General features: G+C 31.5%; 2 protein-coding genes, 1 long non-coding RNA gene and 1 pseudogene across 3 annotated transcripts; 2 read left to right on the top strand and 2 right to left on the bottom strand.

Moving 5' to 3' along the window:
- Positions 1 to 334: 334 nt before the first annotated feature.
- Positions 335 to 737, bottom strand: LOC104724041 (S-protein homolog 9 pseudogene; annotated as a pseudogene).
- Positions 738 to 1,478: 741 nt separating this feature from the next.
- Positions 1,479 to 2,740, top strand: LOC104724040 (putative thionin-2.4). The gene is made up of 3 exons (XM_010442487.3): positions 1,479 to 2,187; positions 2,280 to 2,357; positions 2,460 to 2,740. Exons 1-3 carry the CDS (start codon positions 1,962 to 1,964, stop codon positions 2,555 to 2,557), a joined length of 402 nt encoding a protein of 133 aa, XP_010440789.1. The 5' UTR covers positions 1,479 to 1,961; the 3' UTR covers positions 2,558 to 2,740.
- Positions 2,741 to 7,730: 4,990 nt separating this feature from the next.
- LOC104724038 (uncharacterized) lies at positions 7,731 to 15,980 on the top strand. Its single transcript, XR_015573204.1, has 6 exons — positions 7,731 to 7,990; positions 8,248 to 8,648; positions 14,216 to 14,308; positions 14,378 to 14,479; positions 14,563 to 14,850; positions 15,094 to 15,980. It is a non-coding gene; the product is annotated as an uncharacterized LOC104724038 (long non-coding RNA).
- LOC104724039 (cytochrome P450 71B17-like) lies at positions 14,112 to 15,900 on the bottom strand. Its single transcript, XM_010442486.2, has 2 exons — positions 14,975 to 15,900; positions 14,112 to 14,888 (listed from the first exon to the last, which is right to left on the bottom strand). The coding sequence occupies exons 1-2, from the start codon at positions 15,872 to 15,874 to the stop codon at positions 14,277 to 14,279; spliced, it is 1,512 nt and encodes a 503-aa protein (XP_010440788.1). The 5' UTR covers positions 15,875 to 15,900; the 3' UTR covers positions 14,112 to 14,276.
- Positions 15,981 to 19,184: the final 3,204 nt, after the last annotated feature.

The following is a 19,184-nucleotide window of genomic DNA, read 5'->3' as shown; positions in this document are numbered from 1 at the left end:
GGAACCCAATATAACTTATAGGCCATATCCATTTGGATCGACCCATTTAGTCATAGATGACTTTTACACATTTTTCTCCACCAATGTTTTGGAAATCTTCTTACATTATTCGTTAATCTTTGTATGTACGAATATTAGTTTAGATGAGGACAAAAGTTTTGACAGTTTTCGTATTGAAATAATTCACGTATTTACAGATTTTTTCTTTATTATATAAATATGTAATCTTTGATAATATATTACAAAAGTTGGTTTCCCTTCCACAATAATACATAAGAACAATAAGTTTTGGTTCAAACAAAGATGAGCTAAAGTCCCATTGAGTGGTTAATTATTATCTCCACTTATACTCTAACTTAGGCATTTGTTTGCCATGTGTGAAATAGATTTCTTCTCTAACACACCAAATTTTTTTTTTTTTTACCATAATGAACTATGAGACCACCACCTTCATATGCCATAAATGATGCATGAAACTTGAAATTAGACCATTGCCATAAGTCACAAAAAAAATTCTGATCCCATAACACTATCATGGAAACTAAAATCGTAGGTTTCTCCCGCAAAAAATGGAAGCCTAGATTGTGGTTATTTGATATACAATGAATCTTCAACACATTATTTCGACCAAGAGAATTCTTGAAGAACACAAAGTTTTTCTCATTCTATTTTAATTTTGCATCACTAAATCCTACGCACAATCCAATAAAAAACAGAAATCACGAGAGACGATTCATTGTTTAACTGTTTGAATTGGCCTTCCTTCAATACTTCTCTTAATTTTAAAAGTAATTTGTAGATAACGGAGAGGGACAATGTGTTTTTATACAAGTATGTTACATGGTTATTCATTAATTCTTGGTCTTTCTTATTTTTAAACATGATTGTTTTGACTAATATAAATCTGTTGATCGCCTTTGCTGTTTTCTTTTCGCCCTTATCTATTTTTCTGTCTCACATCTATTTAAAGGATTAATGCCTTTGATAGATTTATTTCAACGTTTGGCTTTAACATACTTACGTGGCTGGCTGATAAAAAATAATTTCATGCAAAATATAGTTGTCGTAAAGCTAGGAATGTCAAAATATACCTTTTTTTTTGGTACTGCCAATACAAAATCATATCTATAGACAACATATTTTATGTTAACGAATCCACACTAAAAGTGAAATTGGAACTATACCAATATACTATTCAAACTGAAACTCGAAACAAAAGAGTTGGTTAAAACTAAACAGAAACAAACACAAAACACGTTCTAACCAACTATTTGAATATTTGTCTCATTTTTTTTTCCCATCACCACAAGCGAGTTTGTTAAAAATTTAATATGTACCTACGTAACCACAAAAGAGTTGGTTAAAATTAAATGAAGAAACGAAAAACACGTTGTAACAAACTACATTCTTATCTTTTCCTCTCCAACGGTTGGGGTCCAACCTACTCATATTCAAACTTTATGGACATAATACTACTCATAATATACTCTCTCATAGTTATAAACCAAATTTCAAGAAAGTACATTATAAACTATACGATTAGCCCGAAGATACAAAATATGACCAGCAAAACTAATACATAATGTATAGTGATACTTAAGTATCCTAATTCAAAACACAAAATTATTTTTATATTTGGTTCTAACTAACCAAAAAAAAAAGAAGAAGAAGATTTAAACTATCCTTATGTACAAAGTGAAGGTAACATTTAAGATAGGGTTAGTCTGAATTAGACCACCCGGAGGTGAAGGTAACATTTAAGATAGGGTTGGTCCACGCAGCATGTACAAAGTCTATAGAGCATGTGATAAACCTGGCTATCAAACACAGTTTGTGGTTGAAAATTATAAACCAAGTAACCAACTAGTATTTAAGAGAGCCTTGTTTCTTCTGTAATTCATCAATACAAGCTTATAACTCTCCACATATATTTTGCGATCAGATAACTAATTAATCGAAAGATGGACGGAAAAACCTTGATTCTTAGTGTGCTCGTAATGACTCTGTTCATGGCACAAATTCAAGTTGAGGCAAAGAGCTGCTGTCCTTCCTCCACAGCTAGAAATATCTATAATTCTTGCCGTTTAGTGGGAGGTTCCAGGGAAAGATGTGCAAGCCTCAGTGGCTGCAAAATCGTTAATGGGAAATGTCCTAACGGATATACGAAGGACATTCTCGAGAACACAGGTAAAGTGGTTATTATTATAATTATTAAAAACTTTATATTTTTGTAAGAATGATCGAGGTTTCATTTTATTTGTTTTGATTTTTGTTTTAAGATGATGTTGTCAATGAATACTGTAAGATTGGGTGTGCATCCTCTGTTTGCAGTGCTCTAACCACTCTCCAGAACTCAGGTAAAGCAAACTGCTTGAACTCAGAATCATTGCTATTAATACCTTTTTGAATAATCGACAAGAAATTATTTAAATGCATTTAAATTTTGTTTCGATGACTAGATGCAAGTGAAATCGTAAATGGAGCTGTTGAAAAATGTGTCATGGCATGTTCTACGGTCTGCACCAAAGGCTCGATGAATGCAGTTGAAACTGCCTAGACAATCATATCCATGAAGATACATCTCAAGGCTATGGGATAGTCATATTTCGCAATGTTGCTTTTTAATTTTTCAATAATTGTCGTATGTGACAAAAAAATGTAGAAGGTTGTCAATCCCTAGACTGTATATGCCTTCTATTTTCTATCTTAAAAAAATAAATATTTGGTCTTCTTCGTTCTATTTATAGTTACTTTCTGCTATAAAACATTATGCGAAATAATATCTAACAATTAGCTAAACTGTTGCATTAATTTTCTCAGAAAACTGAAATATGTATGATGATATATGTAAAACATAAATTATATATGTGACAATACTATACTATATGTTGATTTATTTTCTTTTGATTGGGTTCATATTGTTAGTTTTTAATATTAATACCAAAATCAATCTAGAAGACTAGAACAGAAAACCAAATGTAAAACTTAATTATCAGTTATATTAACTTTTGGCTACTTAAGTAGGCATATATATAAAAGAGGCAATTTGCCAACTAACCAAAACAAAAAAGACAATGAAGAATATAGCATCATATTTGAAAAAATTAGAAAACTAAGAAAAAGAGTAAGTAAAATTACACTTTTGGTCTTGTGAAGGTTTGGTAATAGCAGTGTTCAAGAAAGTGATCTAGGCGGCCGCCTAGGTGCTAGGCGCTCAACAGACGCCTAGATGACCGTCTGAACCGCTTATAATTAAATAAATTTTATTTTAATATTTATTTTTAATATTTTTAACTACATATATATTTAAACTATTAAGTTTTATATTATTATACGTAATTATAAATATTTATATGTTGTTAATATAACTTAAATAAATGTATTTTTCTTACTTTTGTTTATAATTTATAATTTTTTTATTTTTCTAACATATATTTTTATATACATATATATATATAATGTTTTATGTTGTAAACGCCTAAACCGCCTAAAAGCCGTCTAGGCCCCGACTAAACGTTCTAGGTGCTAGGTGCTGGGTCACCGCTCAAATACCATCTAGCGCTTTCTTGAACACTGGGTAATAGTGATGGGTGGTGTCCAAAAGTTGGATGGATGTGGTGGTCAGTGATCGGAAGTGGTGGTGGGTGACCAGAGGTGGTAGCGGCCGGTGGCTGGAAATGGTGGTTGTCGATGGCCGGAGATGGTGGTAGTTGCCGGTGGCCGGAGATGGTGGTCGCCGATAGACTGAGGTAATGGTGGTTAGTGGCTGGAGATGGTGGTGGTGGCAGGTGATAGTGGCTGGTGGTAGGTAGGGGGTGATGGTGGTCGTATGAATACTAAACCCTACATAGTAAATTGTCAACCCAACTCTACTTTACTAATACATAAACTGTTTATCTTGGGGGTCAAACATATCAATAATACATATATAATAGTGAATCTTACTTTTTAGTGGTTAGATTAGTCACTTAGTGAAATATAGTTTTTTTGAGTGTTAGATTTCTTAAATTTCCTATATAAAAAGATGCATTAATTATGTAAAAAGAAAAATCATATCTCTGAAGTAGACAATATTAAATAAAATTAATATATCAAATCACTTTGAAATCACTTTGTATATTAGATTGCAGCAGGATATTGGCCTATAATCCTTCATTCCTCTTGCTTCGTCTTTTTTGGGGATCAAAGCGAGAATGGTGGTATTGACACCCTTAAGGAGGAAGTATTTTTGAAAAAAGGACTGAACAGCAACAGCCAAATCCTTCCCAATCACAGGCCATGCAGTTTTATAAAATTCAACCGTATATCCATCTGGACCTGGGCTTTTGTTTGCAGACATTGAGAACAATATACATCTGATCTCCTCATCAGTGACCTCACGAACGAGCATGACTTTATTTTGTCTATTGAATTTTGAGAAACCGGGTGAAGAAAATCTTAGAATAGTGCATTAGTTACACAAATAACACATAAATGGAACAAAATGGTAATATTGAGCTGTGTTAGGACAAACATATCTCTTATGAAAACGACTTTGTGATATTTCTCATGTGACTTTTCCCTTTTGCATCCCTTTTTCCTCTTCAATTATTGTGATAAGATTTTTCTACCTAAAAAATTGGATTGATTAAAACATCTAATCTACCAAAGATATTATAGAAATTTTAATTACAAAACAAAATATCAAATTGATAGGCTTTAAAAATAAATGAAAATGTAATAAAAAACCAAAAAATAATGAAGGTTTATTTTGCAATTTTGTTTTAGATCATGAATTATCTTACAATTCATCTTAATTGCACTACAAAAAAAGTTTCGGTTAACGTTGGTTGTTATTGACTTGAACGTTTATACTGTAATGCCCGCAAACAAACTTTGGTGTTGGGTGTCGACCGACGCCATGGGGTGGTGTCGCTGGACTCGACACCACAAGTTGGTTCAGGCTGCGATTTGTTTTAATATTGGTTTTCTGGTTAGGGTAAATTAAACCAAGAGGCTAGGTTTATGAGGGGAGGGAATCTTCTTCTCCTTACATCGTCGGGTTGGAGCCACGAATGGTAGGGGAAAAAGGAGATGGATTTTTGGTGGTTGTTGTTGCCTCCAGTCTAAGCCGTGAGATATCTCGGAGGTGTTCGTAGAGAAAGAAAGAGTGGACCTTCGGTGGTGGCCTAAGAGAAGAGAGAGAGCCGATTTTGGTTGTGGTATGAGAAGCAAAGAGGGCTGAGTTCCGGTTGTGACATAGAGTAGAAGAGAAGGGAGCAGTGTCATCTACTTTTGGGGACAGATGCAGAGGAGGCTCGGTGCTCTCGGTGGAGGACGATGGAGAAGGAGGCTCACGGGAGAGAGAGAGAGAGAGAGAGAGAGAGAGAGAGACAAGTGGGACGGTGTTAACGTGGTGTCTTGACGTTTGGATCCGTGAGTGGGAGAGTGTGGAGACTCTTTGAGGCTCCTTATCTTGGTAAGTCGTGTTGTTTGGTGTTTATTAGATTAGAGAATCAATGGTTGCGAAGGATTAGAGTTTTGTCGTGAAAGGGAGCTTGAAGGGAAACTCTGGTCGTGATTTACGGGTTGATGTCGTTCAACACCATGGTGGCAACATTTGGAGGATAACACAGAGTCTGATTTGACTGAATTTTGGGGGAGAGCTTCGTGGTCTTACAAGCCCCATATCTAACAGTGAGTTTGTGAAATGAACGGTTAGTTTCTGAATTAACCGGATTTTAATATGGAGGATTTCTAGAGATGTTTTGTGGTAAGTTTGGGATGTCGAGCGACACCAAAAAGGTGTTGATCGACACCAGCATGTTGTTGTTTGATTAGCCGTTGGAGAACGGCTGGCGTTAGTGTGGATCGAAGTGGATTGTTGGTGAGGCGAAGTCCATGGCTGGAGCGGAATGGAGTATTCCCGCCCATCACTCTTGTTAGTTGGTCGTTTAGGGGTGGTTGGTTTTGCAACTAACTCTCAAGATGATGTGGTGTTTGGGAAACGTGTTTAAGTGAAGTGGGGACAAGTGGTATTTTTTTTTTTTTTTAATATAATATTAATTCTCTATTGATCCTAAACACCAAAACACAACCAAATGAGCGTTTCACTTAAGTCGTCCCGCAAAAACCGACCTTGTATCGATGCACATCCCAAACCGGGATTTTGGTTCGCGAGCGTTACAAGTTTGTCCGGTCGGATGTCGATGTAGTCTGATGCAGAATGATTGGAGTCTACAAATGTAATCTTTTTGTGGAGTTGAAGTACGTCGTATGATTGTGTTCTATAGATGCTGAGTATGAGTTAGTTGGACCTAACGTATATTTGTGGAAGTTTTTGTAAAAAGTGATTTTTACGTCAGTTGTATCAGAATTATGAGGTTCCGGTAAAATTGTTTCCCGTGTGTTATGTGCGAGGATAGGGAATCCGGGTGCGGTCGTTTCAGATACTAAACCGACATAAACCAAATAGCATCATTTTAAAAACAGTCGTAATATTGTATGATGTTAAGTATTTTAGCATCAGTTTAACAAACGATGATTACTTTTACGTCAAATATTTGAGTCAATTTAAGTAAGTATAGTGATTCTTTTATGTGACACAAAACTTAAAAAGTTATCGTTTATATAACCTTTGTATAAACCTTTTTAATTAACTTTTTGTTATAATGGAAACAATTGCAAAATAAATAAATAAGATATCATCAAAGGAGAAAACATAAAAAGTTAAATGCGTCTCTAATGAAATTTCAGTCGGTTTATAAACTGAAGGCAAAAATTTTGTTTTAAAAAAACTTACGTCGTTTTAGATTGTAACGTAGATTAATATATAGACGTATTTCAATGTGTTTTTTTGTAGTCTTTGCTGATCAATTTAGTTTTTGACGTCGCATCAACCACTATATTCTCTCAATGATAGAAATTTGAATTACAAAACGAAAGATCAGATTGGTAGGTTTTTAAAAATAAAAGAAAGATGTAATAAAAATAAATAATAATAAATTTTTATTTTGCATTTTTTTTTAAATCATGATTGATCTTGCAATTCATCTTAAATTTCACTACAAAAAACGTGCCGATTAATGTCGGTTGTTATTAACCTTGAATGTTGATACTAAACTGGCATAAACCAAATAGCATCATTGTAAAACCCGTCGCAATAATGTATGATGTTAATTATTTTGGCATCAGTTTAACAAACAACGTTTCCTTTTACGTCAAATATTTGAGTCAATTAAAGTAAGTTTAGCGACTGCTTTATGTGACAAAAAACTTTAAAACTCAACTTATATATAAGCTATGCATATACCCCTTTTTTATTAAATTTTCTGTTATAAGGGAAAAGATTGCAAATAAATAAATAAATGAAAAAGAAATCAACAAAGGAGAAAACATAAAAAGTGAATTACTTCTCTAGTGAAATTTCAGTCACCAAATTCCATGTTTTAAAACAAATTTACGTCGGTTTAGATAGTGATGTAGATTAATCAACGTATTCCAAAGTGTTTTTTTTTTGTAGTGTTTACTGATCATTTATTATTTGTGACGCCGCGTCAACTGCTCTATTCTATCAACGATATGCTATAAATTTTAGTTGCGAAACGAAAGATTAAATTGGTAGGTTTTGAAAATAAACTAGGGACTGATCTGTACGTGCGAAGTTTTTTTTTGTTTTTTCCTATAAATTAATTAATGGGCCACAAGTATTGAATTGAATTTTAATAACGTAGGTAGGTTTGATTGTGTACATGTCCATTATCACTCTATCTTCCTTCCCAATAATCAGAGTTAGATAAATAAAAAAATAAAAAAAGACAAAAACGAATTAAGAAAATGAAACGGCTAATAGAGTTGTCTCCAAAACAAAAAATAAATTCGACCAAATTGATCTGATTAAGCCGATCATCTTTCAGACAATTTTGATTTTCCAGTTGGGAAACCCAGTTAAAGATCCATAATCAATCTGTCTTTTTGGATTCTTCGATTTCGACTTGAATGGATAAGTAAGGTAATAACTCGATCTGTTATTTCAATTTCCACCTTATAGTTCATAAATTGTTTAGATTTATCATTTACTTGTACTTTATGTATAAATATAGTATGGGTGTGGATCTTTAAGATATTGAATTGGATATGGTTCTTGTTCTACAGGTTTGAATCTTTTTTCCAAAATTGGTATTGAATTTTGTTGTTGCTTACATCGAATAAATGTTATGATTTCTATTGAAGTTTCTGTTATCCTAATTTGTTGCTTTTTTCTTAAAGATCAGGACAACAAATGAAGAATACTACATCAAAGATAAGAAACAAAACTCTTTCGATTTTTTTCAACGCCTCTAATTTGATCTGTAAAAATGCTATTGTTTAATTTTTATTGGTCAGAGTTAAATTTCTTTCAATAAGACGATCATTAGACACAACAACTGGACTGACGAATGAACTATAAGAAATGGAAATATTGGATTTCTTTTGCTTTGCAAGTAGATTCCGAATGAAAGATAAGAAACCGAATCAATGTTTACTTTAAGAAAGGTTGTATTTTTCATTTGAATAAAGTGTAATGTCAAATTTGTTTTTTTTTTGCTCAGGGTAATTTGGGTTTTAAGTAGGATTATTATACTTTCAAAATCGAAGTGGAGTTAAGAAGAAATCTATTCTATATCCTGGTAAGTTAATCAAGTTTGAAAAATTATTTTTTTAGCTTTCTGCTTTTTTTTCTATTTTATTTGATAGTTTAGGGTTGTGAACTACTTATTTACAGTAAGTAGTTTCTATTACCAATTTCTAAAAGTTTACCAAGTGTTAATTTAATATTTATACAAAATGAAATTTTTTAAATAGTATGGAACAGCAAGTTTATTAGTTCCATACTATTTAAAATTATTACAACAGAATCCACCTCGTGGAAAAAAGTTTGAGACTAAACCCACATCTGATACAGCATGTTTAGTTCAAACATAAAAATACCATACTAAATTATTACAACAGAATCCTTATTTTTTTTTTAAATCTTGTTAATTAACTATACCAATCCACGATACTCCTTCCAAACAAAGCTCTTGTGTAGTAACTTCTCCTCCTCACCATCCTTGAGAGTTTTTTCATCCGTTGTAAACATCCTATTATTATACCAGATATTGAAATATGCATTCGCAAATACGGTGAATTTTTAAACTATAGATTTATTCAATACGCATAAAAGAAAGAAAATAATTGTTACCTTCTTAAAAGTTTTCTTCTATCTTAAAGCGATTCATTTCAAATTCTGAAAAACTTCTTTGAATACCACATTTATTGTTTCCTTTTAAGGTTTTCTTCTTTATCCACAATCAAACCTTCAGTCATTTTCTAAAAGTAACTCTTGAAACTGCAACAAAAATCTGACCATGTGAAAAAACATGGCCTAGACAAATACAATCCAACATAATTCAAAGATTGTCCCTGATTTTTGTTAATAGTCATTACAAAAGCAACAACCAAGGTAACTGTCTTCGATGCATTTTGAAAAATAATTTAGTATCTGAAGAAGTACGCAATATCTTTGGAATGAGCACATTATCGCCTACTCTGTCTCCTTTAATCACAATAGCTTCCAAATCAAATCAGCCAAATGTGTGATCTGCAATCTTTTACCATTTATTAGCCCTCCTCTTGGATCTATATTCCTTAACAAACATTACTGTACAACCTATCTTCAATCTTGTTATATGATTTGGGACTCTAGATACCTTTAGACTATTTAAAAAAGCAGGGGTCAGCAATGGACTGTTTTCACACCGTTTGTCAATTGGTCTATCGAATCTGAACTTAGGTATGGCATTTTTTCACCTACAGACAAATAATAACGTGTATTTAAAATTTTAGGTATATTAGATATTTTCAAAGCCTAACATGAATTTTTAAAACAACAAATATAGTACTAACATTCTAGCTGATCAAGAATATACTTATTGATAATGCCAACATCCTCATTGGTGAGACATAAAATTGTTTTTTTTCTAAAGAACAAGGAATCTTTTTATCTTTCAAACACACTTAGAATTTCCATAAACCTCTCTACTTATTAATGACATAAACAAAATCGCATCATTTTAAAAAAATGTTGTAATATTGTATGACATTAAGTATTTTAGCATCAGTTTAACAAACGACGTTTACGTCAAATATTTAGTCAATTTACGTAAATTTAGCGTTTTATGTGACACAAAACTCAAAAAGTCATCGTTTATATAACTTGTGTATATCCCTTGTTTTAATTAACTTTCTTGTTATAATGGAAACAATTGCAAATAAATAAAAAAGATATCATAAAGCATAAAAAGTGAAATGTGTCTTTAATGAAATTTCAGTCGGTTTATAAACTGATGACGAATTTCTTATTATAAGAAAACTTACGTCGGTTTAGATTGTGACGTAGATTAATCAACGTTTTCCAATGTGTTTTTTTGTAGTGTTTGATAATCAATTTATTTTGTGATATCGCATCAATCGCTCTATTCTATCAATGATATTCTAAAAATTTGAATTACAAAACGAAAGATCAAATTGGTAGGTTTTTAAAAATAAATGAAGATGTAATAATAAATAATAATGAATTTTTATTTTGCAATTTTTGTTAGAACATGATCGATATTGCAATTCATCTTAAATCTCACTAGAAAAAATGTGTCGATTAACGTTGGTTGTTATTGACCTTGAACGTTGATACTAAACCGATATAAACAAAATAGCATCATTTTAAAACTCGTCGTAATAATGTATGACGTTAATTATTTTAGCATCAGTTTAACAAGCGACATTTACTTTTACGTCAAATATTTGAGTCAATTTAAGCAAGTTTAACAACTTCTTTATGTGACAAAAAACTTATAAAGTCATCTTTTACATAACCTACATATATCCCTTTTTGAAAAGTAACTTTCTTGCTAAAATGTAAACAATTTCAAATAAATGGAAAATATATCATCAAAGGAGAAAACATAAAAAGTTGAATACGTCCCTAATATATTTCAGTCGGTTTGTAAACCGACAGAAATTTCCTTTTTAAAAAAATTATTTTTATGTGACAACCCGTCCCGTGAACTCCATTAGCCTACTCGCTAGCTTGCCCCCATAGATCCCAAGCTGGTCCTGCAAAGCAACGATCCTAACTTCTCACTATGAATAGGAACTATTCATCCAAATCCACCAGTAAGTTATTAGTGCGTCAGGCGTTCCTCGAACCCTGGTCTCCACCTTTTAACAACATTCCCACAGGACAAGCTGTCACCAATTGTTCTGCAAGCTAGCGGGTAGGCTAGTGGGGTTCACGGGACGGGTTGTCATAAGTTGCAACTATTCATTGTAGAGTTGTGTTTATTCGAATATTCGTATCTTTTGAAATCTATTTGTTTGAACTGTTTTCATTTTTTTGCCATGACACAAAATAATATAAAATTTTAATATCAACAGTTTTTACAGCTTTCTAAATTATTCTCTAGCATTCATTCTTTTAAAAGTAAAGAAACTCTTCCAATTCTTGATTTAACAACAGATTTTTGGAATGATGAATTTAAATTACAACTTTTAGTTAATTTTAAATATAAAAATTTAATGTCTATATATAATAGCAATCCGAATAAATGCCACCAAAAGTTGTGTTTTATCAACCGTACCTTTTGGATATTTTTTTTAAAAATCTGTAGAAAAATTAAATTGTGTGTTTTACAAAAAGCTGTGATTGTTCATTATAACGGTTTTTTTGTAACTGTTCACAGTAAAGTTGTGTTTATTCGAATATTCATATCTTTTGAAATCTAGATATATTCATCTTTTTGAACTGTTTTTTTTTTTTTTTTTGTCATGACACAAAATAATATAAAATTTCAATATCAACAGTTTTTACAGCTTTCTAAATTATTCTCTGGTATTCATTCTTTTAAAAGTAAAAATATTTTTCCAATTCTTGATTTAACAAAAGATTTTTCGAATGACGAAACTAATTTACAACTTTTAGTTAATTTTAAATATAATATTTTCATGATAATACCTAGAGTTTTTTTCAAGGGTTAGATGGATTATATAGTAAGTTTTTGAATTTGACTTCTCAATATGATAAGAAATATGTATTTTATTTAAAAACAGTTTATATGGGTTATTAGGTGAAATCAAGTGCACACACAATATTTGCGATTTTTCGTAGCACCTTTTCATAACTTTTTTCATTTAATTCAAACGGTTGTATCTGTTCATTGTAAAGTTGTGTCTTTTCACTATATTTTATTTATATCTTTTCATCACAACTTTTCGGTCTAATAGGTGTGTCTATTTAAATAGTCATGTCTTTTAAAGTCTCTTTATATTTGTCTCTTCATCAGTAACTAACAAGTTCGTTGAAACAAATTTTCCATTTTATGTTGAATCTAAATAATTAAATATTAATATCTAATATTCAACGTGATTCTATAATCTAACTAAAATTTTATAAATGATTATAGCGATAGAAAAATTTAATACAACTTAATATAGAATTTACAGTTGCGTCTATTTTTATCGTAAGTTTTTGTTAAAAAAATAGTTTAATATTTGAAAATAAGAATAACAATCTGAATAAATACGAACAACAGTTGCAACTTTGCTTAGTATTTTTTTTGTAAGAAAATTGTTTTATTCTTTTTTTTAAAACTCAAACAGTTGTATCTTTTCATTTTAGAGTTATGTCTTTTCACTATATTTAATTCATATTTTTTCATCACAACTTTTCGTTCTAATAGGTGTGTCTATTTAAATAGTCATGTCTTTTGAACTTTCTATATATTTGTCTTTTCATCAATAACTAACAAATCATTGTTCGTTGAAACAAATTTTCCGTTTTATGTTAATTCTAAATAATTTGAATATTAATATCTAATATTCAACGTTATTCTATAATCTAACTAAATTTTTAGAAATAATTATAGCAATATAGAAATTTAATAAAACTGAATAACAACATGTCCCGTTGACCCCACTAGCCACCACTAGCTTGCCCCTATAGGCCCCAAGCTGGCCCTGCAGGACATCGATCCTAATCCCTCACCGTGGAAAGGAACTTACATCCAAATCCACCAATAGGTTATTAGTGTGCCAAACATTCCTCGAGAAACGTCTGGCGCACCAATAACCTACTGGTAGATAGTTCCTATAATATAAAATTATATTAATATTCAAATTTATATTATTTTGTTTTTAATTATAATTATTTAATATAAAATTATATTTACTCATTACAACCATTAGTTCAATATTCTCATTTATGATCACTTTGTCATAATGATTTTTTTAATTATAGCTTTACCATAATTCTTCATTAAAAATCTTATATTTATAATACTTTAAACAATATTTTTTTGCAAAGTTGCATCTATTCTACATATTATTTTTTGTTAAAAGTTTTCATTTTGATGGTTGTGTTTTTAGTAACAATTTATGTTTAATTTATGTATACAACTATTTTATTACATTCAAATGATTTCATAATGTATAATTTTAAGTTTTAATTTTTATTTAATTTTTTCTAAAATACTTGATTTTATAATGTATAATTTTAAGTTTTAAATTTTATTTAATTTTTTCTAAAATACTTCTCCGTGACATCGCGGGGGTTATGAGTCCTAGTAATAATAATAATGATAGTTTGTTTTGGCAATTTTGTTTGAGATCTTGATAAAATTTGCTGATCAATTTGTTTTGTGTTAGCCGCTCTAGTGTATCGACGGCGGAGGTGGATTAAAAAAGGGTTTTGAGAATTCTGTCCAAATTCAACTTATCTATTATTGAATCGGTGATGGGTTCCTAAAGATTTCAAAAAATGAGGACAAAGTTTTCTCGTATTCCTCTCTCTCTCTGTTTCAGTTTCTCTTTGTGGCCGGAGAATTATAGAGTCGATGGCATTAGCATTGACCCGGAGCACTAAAATCACAAAAGCCTAGTGCTCCAAGATCAATGTTTTCATAAGATGTCTCCAACCTTTGGTTACATATCTCTCTTTTTGTTGTTTCACCTCTCACAGTTTCACAAGGCTTATCGAATTATTTCTTAGAATTGTCTAAACCGTTTTGAAATATAAGAAAGAGAGTATTATAAAGAGCCATCATGAGACTAAGCACAGATTTATCGAATCTTTCCTTTGCGATGTAACTTTTTTATTCATAGCAAACCAGGTTCACAACATCATCTTACAAGTACTTCGCATACGTTTCTGTTTATATTACAGGACGTACAGAGGAAGTTTATTCAAAACTTAGTACAAATTCTAGAACTGGAGATTTGTGCAATCACTTAACTCGAACTGGAACGAGCTTGAGAGGTACTTTCTTGACGACTGTAAGGGTACCAGCTTCTTCTTTATCGATGTCTTTATGTGTCATACCATCAGGTGCTCTCCAATCGAAGTAGTAAAGTAAGTTCAATAGTCCCAATTCCACAGTAGCTACCCCCATTGCTATACCGGGACATATCCTTCGACCAGACCCAAACGGTAAGAGCTCGAAATGTCTTCCTTTATAATCCACAGGGCTATCCATAAACCTCTCGGGGTTAAACTCTCCCGGGTTTGTCCAGTATTTCGGATCTCTCCCTATCGCCCAAGCGTTCACCAAGATCTGTCTCTTTGGAGGAATATCATAGCCTTGGACCTTGATGTGAGCCATTGTTTCCCTTGGGAGCAGAAGAGGAGCAGCTGGGTGTAATCTGAATGTTTCCTTGATCACAATGTTCAAGAAAGGAACTTTGTCGAGATCTTCTTCGGTGATTCTCTCCTTATTGTTTCCCAGACGGTCTCGGATCTCCCTTTGAACTTTCTTCATGACTTGCGGGGTTTTAACGAGTTCCGTCATTGCCCATATCATGGTAATAGCTCCTGTTTCTACCCCTCCTAGTAATATATTCTGGCAAGCAGAAAAAAATAATTGTAAATATGCAGATTCAGTTTCTATGCAAATGTGTTGAAACAGATCTTGTGTTTTTTTTTTACCGTTAGTAATGCCTTGATGTGATCTAACGTGAGGGTCAAGGCATCATCTTCGCCTTGTTTATTCATCACATCCAACATAACATCGACAATATCTCTGTGATCTTTTGATATTTTTCCAGGATGTAAATGATCATCGATCACACCTTGAAACAGAGTATCGAGCTTGACGAAAACATCTTTGAGCCTCTTGTGTTGCCCGGAAATACAGTCAACGAGCCATCCAAGTCCAGCAATAGGAAAGAAATCAGAGCAAGTGAAACTTCTCTGAGCTCTCTCGGCTTCAAACACAAGCTCTTCGACCTTGTCTTTATCGATAAACTCACACTCGTGGAACCTTTTCCCATAAGCTACTCTGAACAGGATACTCGCGGTTAGCCAGAAAAGGGTTTTGCTCATATCGACTGGAGATCGATCCACCGCTGATTCCGACAGTTTCGTGATAAGAAAGTTACATTCTTCCTCTCTGATGTACCCGGAAGACTGAACCTTTTTCAAACTTAAAAGCTCACGCACAAAGAACTTGCGCCGCTCCTTCCACTCGTCACCGTATGGTGTAAAAGCCACATCTTTAAAACCCCGAGAGGTTAGCCTCGGACCAACAAGCTTAGGTCTGCTGCAACAGTCTAGGTCATGAGTTCGTAACACCTCTTCAGCTGCTTCTCTCGATGAGATAACAGTTACAGGGACAAACCCTAAGTGAAGAAGCATAACGTGTCCTGTTCTTTCGGCTAGACGTTGAAATAACTTGTGAGGCAATTCTCCAACTTGGTGTAAGTTTCCGATAACTGGTAACGTTGGAGGGCTAGGAGGAAGGTTCCATTTAGAGCGTTTGTTCTTCTTGCTGATAAAGATCAACGAAGCGAAGGTGATGATTAAAAGACAGAGCAAAGAGACTACCATTTTTTTTTGTTTCTTTTGTTAGACAGAAAAATGAAACTGATATGCTCTATGTATATTAATAGTAGTCACACCGCTTACATTTTAATTAGATTTTTGTTTTTTTCTATCATATGTTAATATATTACAAAGTAGGAATCCTATGAAGCTAAAGTAAATATAACATATACTACATAATTATAATCTGTACCAAAATCTTTATTATGATAAAATAAAAAAAAGTTGAACATGATTAATAATAAAAAACTATAATATATAGTTTATAGTAAAACACAAATAATTACTCATATTGAGATATTAAATTCATGCATTTTAGTATGGAATTTAAAAGTCACATGTTACAAAATTTTCTTGTTAAGTTATTGTTTTTTAATATTTAAATTATATTATATAATATGTATTATAATACTAACAAAAAATATTTTCATCAGATAACTATGAATAATGTATAAAATTATATATGTAGATTATGGATAAGGTACATACATAATTCACAATTTTTGTAACTATCTAGATAATACATATGTTGTAAAAAAGGGAATTGAACTAAAAATTAATAAATGAGTGAAAACAAAAGTCTCTCCCACTCCACTAAATTAAAATAAAAAATAAGTAAAAGGAAAATAAATAAATAAATATGTAGAGAGAAAGACTCAAACCTACAACATATGTATTAATTAAACAAATACACAACCAACTGACCAAAGCAAATTTCTAGTACATATACTTCTACAATTGCTTTTATCATTTATCATTGGTGGTCTAAAATAGATGTTTTGGCTGTCTTATGAGCGGACCGGGCCTGTGTACACTTTAAAGATAAAAAAACAGAAAGATTTATTAACGATTTGTGTCCATCACTGATAGTTTGCATGGTTGTATAGTGTCTTTATTAATTTTTGCTCCACAAACACATTAATTGTAAAAAATAGAATGAAAATTTTAAAACTACCCTATATGGTCATGTGGTCCATATGATATCTACTAAAAAATAAACTCTTTAAATTTTTCTCTATTGACAAAATTTCATTTAAACCATAATCGGGCTACAAAGATACAATAATCTAAATTAATGTATTATTCTTTGATGAGCTGATAAGGATGTCTGGTTTGACTGCGGTTCCTTTATTACTATTGCAGAGCAGAGGTTTAGATTACATATTAAGTACGTAATCTAAACCTCCCTTTTGTCTGGTTAGAGTACATATATCACAAATTTTGGAAATCAAAAGACCAAAAAAATTAGGGGTGGACATTTTCGGTTTATGTTTGGGTTCGGTTCGATTTGGTTTATTCGGTTTTGGTAAAACTCTAACCAGACTCAACCGAAATTAGTTTGGTTTAGTTTGTGTTCGGATCGGTTTATGTTTGGTTTGGTTTGGTTCAGTTTGGTTTTAGTTTTGTTCGGTTTTAATTCGGTTTATAAATCAAATAATGTAACAAAACAAATTTGATTATGGTTTTATAATAGTTAATTAATCAAAAAAATTTGAAAAGCTAGAAAAATAAAATTAATACCTAATATTAAATATAATTAAATCTATATTTATATTTAATTAATTTTATTAGAAAAGTTAAAATAAAGTAAAATAGAAACCAAATGCAAGTATTAATAGGTAAGATCACATATTTATAATTTTAATAAGATTATTAATTTAACTTAATAAACACATTGGGTTATTGGTTCGGTTCGGTTTTAAACTGAACCGAACCGAACCATTTGGGTTGAGAAAAAACCTAACAACATGGTTGAAGTATAGGATTGGGTTTGGTTTGGGTCGGTTTGAATTCGGTTGGTTCGGTTTGGTTTGATTTGTTTCACTTTAAATGCCCACCCCTAAAAAATATATTAAACATGAGATCCAACACTTCCCTTTATACTTGGTAAACTTAAAAATACTCCAAATATGACACAAAACTACTAAAACAAAATAAAAAAAAAATCTAAAACTCGGTATCACGCAAAAATAAAGAACTCGACTTAAATTCGGCAGTCGGTAAAAAGGTTTATGTGCACTTGTTGAAAGACAATCAGTCGACATTTGTTGAACAAGTGCACACAAACCTATTTACCGACTGCCAAGTTTCGGTCAAGTTCTTTTATAACCATTTTAACAATCTTATTCAATGAGTTATATTTTATTATAAATATTGTTATGTAGTTTAAAATTCGGTATCACATAAAAATGAAAAAACTCTATTGAAATTCGGCGGTCGGCACATAGGTTTGTGTGCACTTATTGAAAGACAATTAGTTGACACTTGTTGAACAAATACACACAAACTTATGTACCGACTGCCGAGTTTCGGTCAAGTTCTTTTATAACCATCTTAACAATCTTATTCAATGAGTTATATTTTATTAGAAATATTGTTATGTTGTTTTTTTGCCATATACATTTTTTACCACTAATGTTTTTAAATCATAAGTTTTCTATTTAACATAGATATTTTAAAAATCTCTATAAATAATGACGATATAGTTTATTTAAATATTTTATAATTTACATAATATTCAAACATTTGCATTCATTGTCACAATAATATCATATATAAACGCAATCAAATAAGAAAAATTCGAAAAAATATTTTTTGAAAATCATGGAAGCTCATAACCTTTGGAGCTATACTCCACTTACTAAAAGTTGGGGTTATGGCTCTGATTGGTATCACTAATTAAGATCGTTTGCAAACGAACCACTCCTATGATTACTAATCAACATATCGTTTGGAGATAGTGGTTGGAGATCTTGGTTAAAAATCTTGGTTGGAAAAGATGGTTAAACCTTACTTTTGGTGGTTACAAACACCAACTTGAGTCACTCCATGAAACCAACGTTGATGAGGTTTAAAAGTTATATAGCTTTTATTTTGGCATTTTGTTGTTTGTTTTTGGTATTGAATTATTTTTATCTCACAAAATAAAGAAAAGTAGTGAATATAATCTAATTTTACTCATAAATTTCAGGATTTTTTTAACCTTTTTTTAAAAAAAAAAAAAAACACTATTGAGAAGAAACATCAATGAAAATTTTCTCTCTTTCTCTTATATATGTGTGCATCTTACAACACCATGTCTTAATACAAGTTTTCTTCGTATACAAAAAAAAAAACAGTTTCATTTTGCTCCAAAAATAGTTCTTGTTACACAATCAATGTTTTAAGTCCATCCATTATGACTTCCGAGCATCGTCCAGAATCATCACGTGGGAGATCATCACGTTCAAGATCATCTGTTTCGAACCGTGGTCCAGTAAGTATCGATTGCATTGTAGATTGGATGCATAAAAATTTAATTTAACTATGTTCATAT

Source organism: Camelina sativa, chromosome 11, assembly GCF_030686135.1.
Source record: "Camelina sativa cultivar CO46 ecotype springtype chromosome 11, ASM3068613v1".
In the NCBI taxonomy this organism is placed as follows: Eukaryota; Viridiplantae; Streptophyta; class Magnoliopsida; order Brassicales; family Brassicaceae; genus Camelina; species Camelina sativa.
The sequence above is the reverse complement of the archived record's forward strand: the minus strand, read 5'-3'. Positions and strand labels throughout refer to the sequence as shown.